Raw genomic sequence first — 12,594 nt, forward strand, 5'->3', positions numbered from 1 at the left:
CTGGAAGCACGGAAGGCTCTGTGCTTCCGATAGCATAGTAGCCTCGCTCTCTCTCTCTCTCTCTCCCTCTCTCTCTCTCTCTCTCTCTCTATATATATATATATATATATATATATATATATATATATAATTGAGCTAGAATACTTTTAGAAGTATCACTCCCTTGATTCTATTAGGTTTTTAGCCCTTGGATCTACTCATTGATTACTAATAGTCCTTGGATCAAATACTATTCCACCTATCACCACCTACCACCACGTACCACCATCATCACAACCATACATTTCTCCATCCAAGGGTTAAAACTCAAAAGCACCAACTTTTTGATACTTTTGAGAGTATTCTAGCTCAACTATATATATATATATATATATATATATATATATGGTCCTGCTGGGATACTATCGATAGCACCAAGGGTTTGGTGCTATCAAGTTTTCCACCGTTAGATTTAACCCTTTGATAATTTTTACCGGTTAGATTATACTATTCAACTAACCATTCACTGAACTCTAGGGGGCCCACATCATCCTAACCGCACATTTCTCAATCCAATAGCTAAAAAACTAATAGCACCAATAATAGTATTCCAGCCTAGTTCTATATATATAGAGTTGGACTGGGCTACTATTAGTAGCAAAATCCCATTATTGCTACCAGTTTTTTAGCCTTTGGATCAACTCTTTTCATTATTTCTAACCATTGGATTAATACTACAACCCAGTGGGGACCACTTAACCCTAGGGGGACCACTTAACTATAACCGACTAATATCATCCTGACCCTACAATTTTGCATCCAAGGGTTAAAAACTTGATAGCAAAAAAGTGTTTTACTATTAATAGTATTCCAGCTTAATATCATCATGACCATACAATTTTTAGCCATTTGATTTCTAGGTAGTTTAAATGGTTTAGATCATATTTAACGGAGTCGATCGTCAATTTGGAGGCTCTATCATCAAAAATAAATCAGTAGTAAAACGACTCGTTTACTACCGATAGTATTCTAGCTCAACTCTATATATATATATATATATATATACACATTAACAACAAATTATGAAAATGGCAAAGGGCTTGGGTGTTTGTACAACAGATTATGAAAATAACCAATCGTCCTTAGAGCAAGTGGCAAAGGACTTGATGGTTGGTACCCGAGACCCAAGTTCGAATCCTAGTTGATTTACATTTTCAGCTAAGTTTATTTCTAAATAAAATAAACAAAGCGGGTAGCGTGCTACATATCTCTCAAAAAAAAGAAAAAAACAACAACAACAACAACAACAACAACAACAACAACAACAGATTACGAGAATAGCATTTTAGAATACCCATAAGAGTATCTCTTACGAAAATAAAAGATCAGCATATAAAGTAAAAAAAATAAATACCCTTCAAAATTTTAAGAGTCCTAACTAAATTTAATATATCCATGAATTTTCTGGTGTGTTGCTCCGCAATGCTTGACTAATAAAACTGCTCTTCAGAGAAGAAAAAAATCTACTATTTAACATTTACACCACACCAAAGGTATCCAATTAATCATATTTTTTTATTTTTCAGAAAAAATATAATAAAAGTATTTTTTAAAAACTAATGATGAGATGGGTGAACTCAACAACAAATTTTTAATTAATTAGAAATATTATATCACTAATATAACTGTTGCATTTTAAAAAAAAAATTTCTTTTAAATGATGCTTCTCCTGCTAGTAGCTTATTCCTCGGGACCACCAAACCAGTGCGCACAGTGTAGTGAGTCTCGGCCCTTCTCTCTCTCTCTCTCTTTCTCTCTCTCTCTCGCTCTCGCTCAGCAATGTCCGGCGACGGCGCCGCCGCCTCCTCCTCCTCCTCCGTCGCCTTCTCCGGGCGGTGCGTAGTCTGTACTCACTTTAAAAAGTTAAAACTCGATCCCCTTCTATGATCTGCAGCTACCGTAAGCGTTTCTTCTCAGTTTCTCCCTCATGGTGATGCAAACAAAAGATGCACTTTTTTTTTTTAAAAAAAATTTCTTTTTATTTCCGAGCGCAACATGAAAATTGAGAAAACTCAACAGGTGAGTCTCTTTGCTTTTGTCATTAATCAGCTTGAGAAGTGAAGGATATGTATGCTGGAGGGAAAAAGTAGCAGTACCCATGCCGTAGTTTTAAATGATCTGTGTGATTTGTTTGCTTAGGTTTTGGGAACAAGCATGAACAATTAGGATAAATAAGCAAAAAAAAGATTCTTGTTTTAAGTGAAGAATCAAGGGTTTATGGTCTTTTATTTATTTATTTATTTTTGTGGCTAAAATTGTGAATGATTTGGTTCTTACTTTACCTTTTGGAAGCTTCATTGTTCGTTTTTGGCCCCCTAAGGTTTGCTGTTTCAACCGTGTTTTCTTAGCCAATTAGACCAATCAAATGGGTAATTTATTTGGGTAATATACCACCTGTTTCCCTTCCAAACCCTAATCACTTCATATGTTATATATATATATTCTGTAATTTGTTTTTCTACTCTCTCTGTCTCTCTTTCCCGACTTGTTGCGAATTATAGTAGTGATTTGACTTTAATTCACCAAATTGAACCATGAATATTGATTCACTGCTCAATTTGGTGAATCATGAATATTGATTCGACACGAGTACCGCGGTTGTTTCATCTATTTCACGCGTACCAAACATGGCTAGCTATCGATTTTCAATAGGTCATAAATCTTGAATGGAGATGGATTTCCATATTTCGATTCATAGGTGTGATATCATAACAAATTATGCAATATCTAAAACCTGGAAAAGGGATGAAGAGAGTTACCTCCGTAATCAGCATTGGTATTAAGTGATTTTGATGCATTCCAACGGAAATGCTCAAACCGCTCACTAAAGCCTTTTCCATGTAGAAGAAGGACGGGGAATTTCAGTTCTGTAAATTAATTTCTGTGTGCAAAGTTTAGAAGCACTTCCTAGTTCATATATTTGTTAACATTTTGCTTCATGAAATTTAGTAAATTGGTAATTGAAGGCAAAAGTTATTTACTTTAAAAGTTGTGAGGATTGGAAGCAGAGGTGGAATGGAGGGGAAAATCATCGTAGGCAATAATTTCTCCAACTTACTAATGTTTTACACCTGAATTAACTTGTTCCTTTTCTGCTGTAAAAGGTTGGAAGGGAAGGTTGCTTTGATAACTGGCGGTGCGTCCGGCATTGGCAAAGCCATCGCGAGGCTCTTCAGAAAGCACGGCGCGAGGGTCTGCGTGGCGGACATCCACGATGATCTAGGCCATCAGGTCTGCGGAACCCTAGGCGGCGACACTGTCGCTTGCTTCATCCACTGCGACGTCACAGTCGAAAACGATGTCCGCCAGGCCGTCGACTTCACCAGCGACAAGTTCGGCACTCTCGACATCATGGTCAACAATGCGGGGATCACTGGCAGCAAGGTGGTGGACATCCGGGAAGTCGACTTCGACGAGTTCAAGAAGGTGTTCGATGTCAATGTGAACGGCGTGTTTCTTGGGATGAAGCATGCCGCCCGTGTCATGATCCCAAATAAGAAGGGCTCCATAGTTTCGATAGCCAGTGTGGCTAGTGTTATGGCGGGGATGGGCCCACATGGCTACACGGGGTCGAAGCACGCAGTAGTGGGGCTCACCAAGAATGTGGCAGGAGAGCTGGGGAGGCACGGGATCCGCGTGAACTGCGTTTCGCCATATGCAGTTCCAACAGGCCTGTCTATGCCCCATTTACCGGCGAAAGAGAGGAAAGAGGAGGCACTGAAGGATTTTTTTTCTTTTGTTGGTCGCCATGCGAATTTGAAGGGCGTGGATTTGATGCCAGATGATGTGGCGGAGGCAGTGCTTTTCTTGGCGAGCGATGAAGCAAGGTATGTAAGTGGGCTTAACCTCGTCGTCGACGGGGGGTTTACTGGTGTGAATCACTCCCTTCAAGCATTTGAATGATTGGTATATTTGGGCATATTTATATTTTTGCATTGCCTTAAATAACTGCTTGAAAACTTTATCAATATAGATGTATGAACTTTTTGATATTTATGGGCCTTATGTTTTATAAAATTATTGTGGGCAAGATGGCTGTTTGATCTTTTAGAAGTGAAGACGCGGCACTGATAAATGGAGAGTTTATTCATTTTTGGATTTTGGGGGCCATATACTGTGCGTAAAATTGGAGGATTTCTACAAAAGCTAGCTTTTTGCATACACTTAGGCCCTGTTTGGATGCATAGTTGAAAAACTTCATGGAATTTTTATTCTATAGTTTTGGTCTAAATAAAATATGGAATTTTGTAACTATAAAAAAATTCCACAGCTTTATGTTTAAGTTGTTTGGATACAAATCATATAATTGCACAGTATTTATAACAATTAAATTTCTAANTTTAAAATTTAAAGTATACCATTTAAACTTTAAAATTTGAAATTTAAAAAATCTATAATTAAAATTTTAAATTTTAAATTTAATAATTTATAAATTTACATATTTATAAATTTAAAATTTAAAATTTAAGTTTAAATTTAAATTTTAAAAATTGAAAATTAAAAATTAAAAATTAAATTGAAATTTGAAATTTGAAATTTGAACTTTTTGAAATTTGAAATTTGAAAGTTGAAATTTGAAATTTGAAATTTGAAATGTTTGAAGTTTGAAGTTTGAAGTTTGAAATTTGAACTTTTTGAAATTTAAAATTTGAAATTTGAAATTTGAAAGTTGAAAGTTGAAATTTGAAATTTGAATTTTTTGAAATTTGAATTTTTTGAAATTTGAAATTGAAATTTGAAATTTAAAATTTAAAATCAATATTAAAATTGAATTTTAAAATTTTAAATTTTGAAATTTAAAATTTTATGTTGAAATTTAAAATTTAGAAATTGGTACATCTTTGGAGCCCAAAATAGTGGATTTTTTTTTTTTTGATTAAAGTGGATTGTAAGTTTACTCCATTTTTTGGAGAATAGTATAATTATACTCCAAAAATTACGTTATTTTTTTTTTCTTCCAAACGTTTCATAGGATTATTTTCCTACCGGCGTAGCATAATTTAACTATGCCATAAACCCAATTTTAAAAGCTGATAATGAAAAATGCGGGTGGCGAGTGCTTATGGAATATAATGATTAAAGCTAATTCATAGACACTTTTACTCAGTAAGTTTGAATTTATTACTATTTAAGCTTGGGATTTTAATTGAGTGATGATTCCATGTTCAAAAGGTCAGAAACTAGAGGGGTGGCATGTGTACATCCGAAACCTGCAACATGTAAAAGGTGTACAACGAGACACACAAGTCAAAACTATAGGCTATGTGAAATGGACTACTCAACCTTACAGTTTTTCATTAGGAACCCCTGAACTGTGGATCCTTTAAAAAGTTAAGGATTACATAGGACATCGACCATTACTGCTCACCACATCGAAAACATCTAGAATGCATCAGTCATATAATTGATGTGATATTTTTAATTAATTAAATTGCTTTCTTAAAATTCATCTATTCCATCATGATATTTAGAAAAATTATTGTTCTCTCAAAATGAGAGATGTAATTGACGGAATATAGATAATGTAGTGTAACTACTACATGGTTTCAGGAGGTCCCACAATTATGTCAATTTAAAAGAAAATAGTCATCAACTTCAAAGGACTATTCTATTTCACAATTATGTCAATTGAAAGGACAGTCGTCAACTTCAAAGGACTATTCTATTCAGCTATTGAGGGAAAAGTCCAATCATATCTTTTCTTTTGAAAGAAAAGTATAATAAAAATATTTTTTTAAACAAATATGATGGGATGGATGAATTTTAGATACCAAATATGAATGGTTTTGCGACGACTTGTTGGGAAGTGTGGAAAGAAAGGAACGTTAGAATCTTTGAAAATAGAGAGGCGGGATGTGAGGAGGTGGGCAACAAAGTATCTTCATCTGTTATTAGTTGGATCTCTTTTCTGCGGGGATAGGGAGCAAAGATAGTGTCTCCTCACTATGGCGCTTCAATGCTCCTGTAGAATGTATTTTCTCAAATAGGGGAACCCCCTGTTTAATCAAAAAAAAAAAAAAAATATGAATGGTTTTGGAAACACCAAAGCACTCATGCAACTGCCACAATTTAGACCTTTTTTGCTGTTGAGGGAGTGGCAAAACAAAATGATCTTGGAGCTCTCATTTTCACCAAAAACAAGCAACATTTGTTCAAAGTAACCTAAAAGGAATAAAAGAACAAATTACCAGCAAGAGATAATCAAACAGCTAGTTAATATGAAGCTAAAAAAACAGATATGCAGCACTGTTAGATACTAAAACCAATGAAGAAAAAAACCACATAAAGATCAAATTACTTTCTGAGGATTATATTTGTTACATTCTCAACATCACGTACGACAACTGCGAGTGCTTTATGCAGGAGCTTTGTAGACAAATATTCAATAGTGTATCCTACAATTTGCTATAGAGCTAATTTTCCATGAAAAAAAGGAAAATTTAAAACATGTTATAAAGTTACATGTGACCTTGATCAGCTCTCATTTCGGCCTCCACCTTTATAAATCCACAATTCAAACAGCTTATATACATTGAGAAGAACTTCTCAAGTCTCGGATCTGATTGCAAAGTAATCTAATCCCGGCTCGAATATCAAATTGTGTTTAGAATACTTCTAAAATTTTACTACTCACTTGCTTCCACCCTCTGTAGCTCTTGGATGCCTGAGGTTTAGTGAGGGCAGGTGAAATAGTAGTAGATTTAAGGGTGAAAAAGTTAAAAGTATGTGGATAGTAATACTTTTAGAAGTATCCTAGCTCAACTCGATGCTAATTCTGCTTCAATTTCATAGCCTCATTTTAGTCCTCTCTCTCTCTGAAAAGATTAAAATTAGTTTTCAACCATCAGCTAGCCCATGGACATTAGCTTGATCCGCTAAAGATTGATCCAAATTTCTATCATCAGTGCGGGAAGCCAATTGGCCACTGCAGTTCAATTCGGTCTCTTCTTCATCATCTTCAATAAAATCGGAAGCTGAAACAGCATCACAGGATTCTACCTGTGCACTCTCTATATCAGCTTCCGCTGAAGCAGTTTGCTGCTGTTGCTCGAAGTCGCTGCCCCTATTCCCAAGTAAAGCCTCCCTTCTGACAACATTGAACAAAATTCCATTTTGCATCCTTTCGGGCTGCAACAAATCTCCTTCGGAAATCACAATCCTATTAGGAGCTCCGAGACGAGCTCTACAATTTCCGATTTCGGTGTCTGTATTTTCTGAGCTTCTATCAGGAGTAGTAACTCTTGAATTACTGTAAAAAGGATCTCTATTCTCATCATCTCTCGTAAAATTCTGATTGAATTCCAACTCAATCTCGAGATTTTGAACGAAGTTAATGAATCTATTTGCGGAGGCAGTCCTCATCAACGGCCCACCACTTCTAGTCCAAGAATGCAAGTCCGCACTCTCTGACTCACTATCGCTTCCATCATGTACGCTTCTTGGTCCACGAGTATATGAACTTGGGCCTTGTTGGGCTGAAGTATTTGCAGCCTCCAACATGATATCTTCCTCCAGAGACCCCGATGAGTTCTCCCGCGCTATGCAATTCCACGAAGGGATTCTCCGCGAAGTGTTTCTTTGAAAGGCGCTCGTGTGTTGTCCTTGGGAAGAGGCAGCTGCTCTCTCCGCGCTTCTCTTTAGCCTCCTCATGTGGTTAAGAAGTGCGACACATTCATCTAACGCGAGCTCGATAGCACAGTTTGCCTTAATCGCAGAGAGCTTCTGCCAAGTGCACCTCCTGCCTTGGTTTGCGGCCTTTTGGAGCTCGGCGTAAGATGGGTTTTGTATGATCTTTGAGTACTGTTAACCAAGAAGCCGAAAAGAAACCGTTTGTCAAAACTATAATAATAGTCCCTGAAAAGAAACATCTATTTCATATACACCCCTGTAAAATCTGAATATGCATATATGCCCCTTGGAACTGCAATTACTCACAAAATACTGTGTTGAGTTGGGGAGTCGTCCGATTCATGATGAAGTTTGTTTTGCAAGGTATAAATTTTCATATACTAAGACTTAACTGGGATATATATCTATATAGAAAATTTTGCAGGGGTATACATGTAGATATACCTATTATCATTTATCGAGGAGGTGAAGATCGAGTGACAATTACCTGAGCAAGCGTAGCAGGCATGACCACTGTGACATCACCCTCCCAATCCTGAGCAAATAATTTTGCTATTCCACCCAGTGGGAATCCGAGTTCCAGGATCTGATTGCACCTATGCTTAACCTCCATCTCGGTGAGTTGAGCAAGCTACATATAGAAATTCACCAAACTAGATGATCGGTTTGCATAATAACAAAAAGTTAATAATTAAATCATCATCATGTCTAAGAAGCTATGGGCAGGTTGAGAAAAGTAAGAAGTTATTCATTTGCACAACATTCGCATTCAAAACCCTGGAAAAAAAAAAAAGGAAACTGGTAAAAGCAAGACAGATAAAGATCTTAAAGCAGATAATATACTACCTTTGCAGCAAAGCGGCCCCCATAAGCTCTAACAAGCTCCTTTAACCTCAAAAGAGGGGCAATGTGTGGATTGGCTTGGCTAACGATAAAGTGATTCACATTGAATAATTCTTTCAGTTGTATCATAGGCAAATCGCTCTCCAAGCTTCCATCCCTCCATCTTCGTGCTGAGGTCCCCTGCGATGACTGCTCTTCACCCACCAAGAACGGCGCGTGAAAAGGAACAATCTCGCCAAACCTATCCTTCGCCATCAGCTCCTGAGCCTCAAAGAGCCCGGGAAAAGCACAAGAAGCCGTGACGGCACTCCATATGACGACGTGCGGAGAAGTCAGGTAATTAAGGCATCGTGGTGGCTCATGCTTTCTGGGAGAGCAAACCGTGATGCCGAGAATCCGACCAGTCAAGTCGTAAGCTTCTTGAAAAGTTAAATTGCTCGTGAGGTGCCTTAACATTTTTTGCAAGTGCCTGATCTCGTGTACCGCTCCGCATGTCATTACCCTTTTGACCACAGTAAATACGCCGCCCAATTGGTCGAAGAATTGCAAGGAATGCCACGAATCTTCAAAGAACGATTCGAGCTCGGGCCACGACCGGGTCGCTACAATGGCGCACATTATTGAACCGACACTCGATCCTGCGATTACACGGGGAAGGAGCTTGTGCTCTACTAGTGTTTTCACTACACCCACGTGGAAGGCTCCTAAGGAAGCGCCCCCACTTAAGAGAAGGGCCGTCCTGCCGAAGGCATGCCTTGTCTCATGCATGAACGCAAGCTTCTCTTCTAACAGTAGCTCATCGGATTCAGAGTTGCATACCATTTTTAGTTGGGTCGAGACCTCATCGATGTACTCTTTTATGAGTTTAGGCACCTGCCATTGTGAGAATTTGGGTTATCATAGTTGCTCGAATTCTATATTCACGATAAAACAAAACAAAACAAAACAAAACAAAAAAGAGAATTGCATGAGTATACTTGCACAAAAAACTTGCTGAAAGGTTTGATGTGGTGAATTGAGTAGAGAGTATTATCACTTGATTGGATGCTTACTATGCCGAAATTTAGAATAACGCAACGACGCTATGTTTGTCGCAGCGGCTCTGCCACATACAATTTAATTTAAGGACGAGATCAAATTTGTAATCAACTCTAAAATCTCGATAACAGCTTTTCTCTATAGCGTAATCAAAAGCACTAAATTGGAGCTTTTGCTTTTGGGACCGACGGTCTCATTTCGACCTCCCACTGCAGCAGAAGCAGCCCAAATTTTTCTATTTCCAAACAACACAAAACTAACACAAAACTAACACTAAAATCTTCAGTCCGCAGCAGCACTCGCATCAAAAATAGAAAAGAAAAAGAAAAAAGGTTCTAAAAATGTCATATTTGATGCACGAGAAAAGGGGAAAATGTCATTTTCACCTGGAGCCTTCCTTTGTGGAGCTCGGGATTGCACATGTTCCCCAAATTCCTCAGGAGATCAGCGCGCATACAAAAGACAATGTCCCGGAGCGATCCCTCCTCCCTGCGGCGGCGCAGCTCGTCGAGCTTGTTCCTGACGAGCTCCTCGTCGTAGAGCTCGCCCTCGCTCGCCTTGTGGGGGGTCTCGCGGTCGAGCATCTTGGCCGCATGCGACCACTCCTCGTAGGTGAGCGCGCTCCGCATCATGTTGCGCCAGAACGTGCGCCGGTACGCGGACTCGGCGCGCGTGCGCACGCTCGTGAAGCGCCGGAGGAGGAAGGCGATGAGGGTGACCACGGCGAGGATCCCCTGCGTGTTGCGGGGGTGGAACCAGAGCGCGGCGGAGCGGAGCGCGCGGAGCGCCGCGTACACGGACCGCGCGGCGTCGCGCCGGAGGTGGGCGAGGGAGGCGCACGCGAGGACGCGGAACGCGATCGTGCGCCCCAGCAGCGTCGAGGGCCCGATCGAGAACGGATCCACCGACGCCTCGCTCGTGATATCCATTTCAAACTACAACGCGATCTCGTGCTCTCTCTCTCTCTCTCTCTCTCTCTCTCTCTCTCTTTCTCGGCTATCTCGTAGCGAATTAATTAGAGCTCTCCGATCGATAAAGTTTGTGCCTTTGGAGGAGAATTCGATCTAATTAGTCTCTCTGATCAGGAAAACTTGGGTCTTTGAAGGGAATTTAATCGAGAAACATTGCGGAGAATTGAGTAGAGTGTGACCCAAAAGAAATCGATCCTTTCCCCCTCGTTCCCTTGCTTGAACCGCAAATTGCGCTGTAGAATCAATATAAAAATATTGAAAATTTGAACCGTGGGAGAGAAATTGAGTTACCAAAATCTGAGTATCGCAGCTTATGATCGATCGATCGGGAAAAAATGGTTGCTTTTTGGGGGAAAGAGACAACGAGGGATCCGAATTGGGTGCGTAATAAAGGGGATAATAAAGGGAATAAAAGGAAGCGATTTACGCTACGCAACCAAACCCAATCCGAATCGGAAAAATGAAACCCTCTCTCTCTCTCTCTCTCTCTCTCGATCACGGAGTCGTTGCAACAGAAGGGAGGAGAGAAAGAGAGAGAAATAATGAGCCCTTGTGCATGGACCGGGTTCACCACGTCATTCACAGAAAGAGAGACTATGAAGGACCCTTTTTTTTTGGCTCTTAGACCTTCAAATTTTTTTTTTTAACAAATAATTCTATAAATTTTATATTTGTAAGATAGATTATATTCCCGTCACGCAAGCATAACATGAGTGAGACTAGCGGCTCAAGGTTAAAGTTGAATACGGTGAATCATTTGCCGTATCCAAATACGATGAATGATTCATCATGTGCAGCTTAATTTATATAATAATATTCAAAATAATTAATACGATGAACGTGAAAAGAACATGATAAACTATTTATTATATCCAAACATGATGAATGATGATTCACTATGTTCAATTTAATCAGTCATGCTTATATGATACTTGTATGACAGGAATATAATGAATCTTGCAATATAAATTTTATGAAATTATTTATGAAAAAAAATAAGATAAATTTTATGAAATTATTTACGAAAAAAGAGAGGGTAAAAGCAAAAACAAAAAAAAGAGAGAAGAACATATTGAATGGTCTACAGATGACGTGGTGAACCAAGTCCGGAAAGAAGCGGCGCAAAGAGGACCTGCATTTCGGTGGGGCACTGAATTTTAAAATAGAGTCGTGTTTGCGCAATTGCGCTCCCAAGTTGATGGATAAAGATGTACTCCATCTGTTTTTAGTTTCAAGAAGTTTTCTTTCTTAACTAAAAAATTATGGAGCAGAGATACTGTACTATCGAAAGTATAGAAAATTTAATAATTTTATTTTTTTATCCTTTAGATTAGTTTTTTAATAATTTCTAATTTTGTGATCAATATTATTATTTTGTTAGGATCACTCAACCTTAGAGTACTACTCAACTCTAGGAAGGACCGTAATTATTTCAACCGTACAATTTTTGATCCAAAGGTCAAAAAATCAAAAGCATCAAATTTTCTATAATTTCAATAGCACAGTGACTCTGCACAAAATTATGTAAACTTATTTAAATATTTTTTATATATTGGTGTCACATTTTTCTACTAACATGTCATATTTTACTATCAATAAGTAGATTTATTGGATTCATTCACTGTTTGATTCAATAAATTTATCATGCAATTAGTTTTAAAAATTATTTATATCAGCTGCACTCAGTCCAGTATAAATTGACCCTCAGTCTCTATACATCATGATTATATTTTAGTTGCAGAACTTTTAAGTTATGTCCTCAATTTGAAAGCCTTTTAACATAGACAACACGCTTCCTACTTCGCTTTAGAATTATGTAATCATACGGAAATGTCGATTAATTTATCTCCATGAATAGAGTGTCTCGTCCTAATTCACAATTTGAGTACACGCACAAAACTTTTCTCCATCATTTTATTGTCCTTGAAATGGAAAGTCACTTTCTTTTCAAATTAAAAACTCTTTTTTAAAAATATTTCAAATTCAAACTACTAGCCGTTGCAACCCCCCCCCACTTTAGAAACTGCCACTGTTAAACTATTATTACACACTAACTACTTTCCACAGTTTCTCT

The 12,594-nt window shown here is 38.2% G+C and overlaps 2 protein-coding genes across 2 annotated transcripts; one reads left to right on the forward strand and one right to left on the reverse strand.

Moving 5' to 3' along the window:
• On the forward strand, positions 1,720 to 4,089 carry LOC109718642 (zerumbone synthase). Its single transcript, XM_020244971.1, has 2 exons — positions 1,720 to 1,874; positions 3,144 to 4,089. The coding sequence occupies exons 1-2, from the start codon at positions 1,819 to 1,821 to the stop codon at positions 3,940 to 3,942; spliced, it is 855 nt and encodes a 284-aa protein (XP_020100560.1). The 5' UTR covers positions 1,720 to 1,818; the 3' UTR covers positions 3,943 to 4,089.
• On the reverse strand, positions 6,306 to 10,700 carry LOC109718643 (triacylglycerol lipase SDP1-like). Its single transcript, XM_020244972.1, has 4 exons — positions 9,936 to 10,700; positions 8,515 to 9,384; positions 8,156 to 8,299; positions 6,306 to 7,839 (listed from the first exon to the last, which is right to left on the reverse strand). Exons 1-4 carry the CDS (start codon positions 10,476 to 10,478, stop codon positions 6,877 to 6,879), a joined length of 2,520 nt encoding a protein of 839 aa, XP_020100561.1. The 5' UTR covers positions 10,479 to 10,700; the 3' UTR covers positions 6,306 to 6,876.

This window comes from Ananas comosus, linkage group 12, assembly GCF_001540865.1.
Source record: "Ananas comosus cultivar F153 linkage group 12, ASM154086v1, whole genome shotgun sequence".
Taxonomy (NCBI): Eukaryota; Viridiplantae; Streptophyta; class Magnoliopsida; order Poales; family Bromeliaceae; genus Ananas; species Ananas comosus.

What these genes read in the sequence shown, in the direction of transcription:
- LOC109718642 (XM_020244971.1), top strand. Translation starts at nt 1,819, where the DNA reads ATGTCCGGCGACGGCGCCGCCGCCTCCTCCTCCTCCTCCGTCGCCTTC. An exon ending in TCCGTCGCCTTCTCCGGGCG is followed by an intron (nt 1,875 to 3,143) that starts GTGCGTAGTCTG and finishes CTGCTGTAAAAG; the next exon opens with GTTGGAAGGGAAGGTTGCTT.
- LOC109718643 (XM_020244972.1), bottom strand. Translation starts at nt 10,478, where the DNA reads ATGGATATCACGAGCGAGGCGTCGGTGGATCCGTTCTCGATCGGGCCC. An exon ending in GGGGCCGCTTTGCTGCAAAG is followed by an intron (nt 8,300 to 8,514) that starts GTAGTATATTAT and finishes TTCTATATGTAG; the next exon opens with CTTGCTCAACTCACCGAGAT. An exon ending in TGCCTGCTACGCTTGCTCAG is followed by an intron (nt 7,840 to 8,155) that starts GTAATTGTCACT and finishes CTTGGTTAACAG; the next exon opens with TACTCAAAGATCATACAAAA.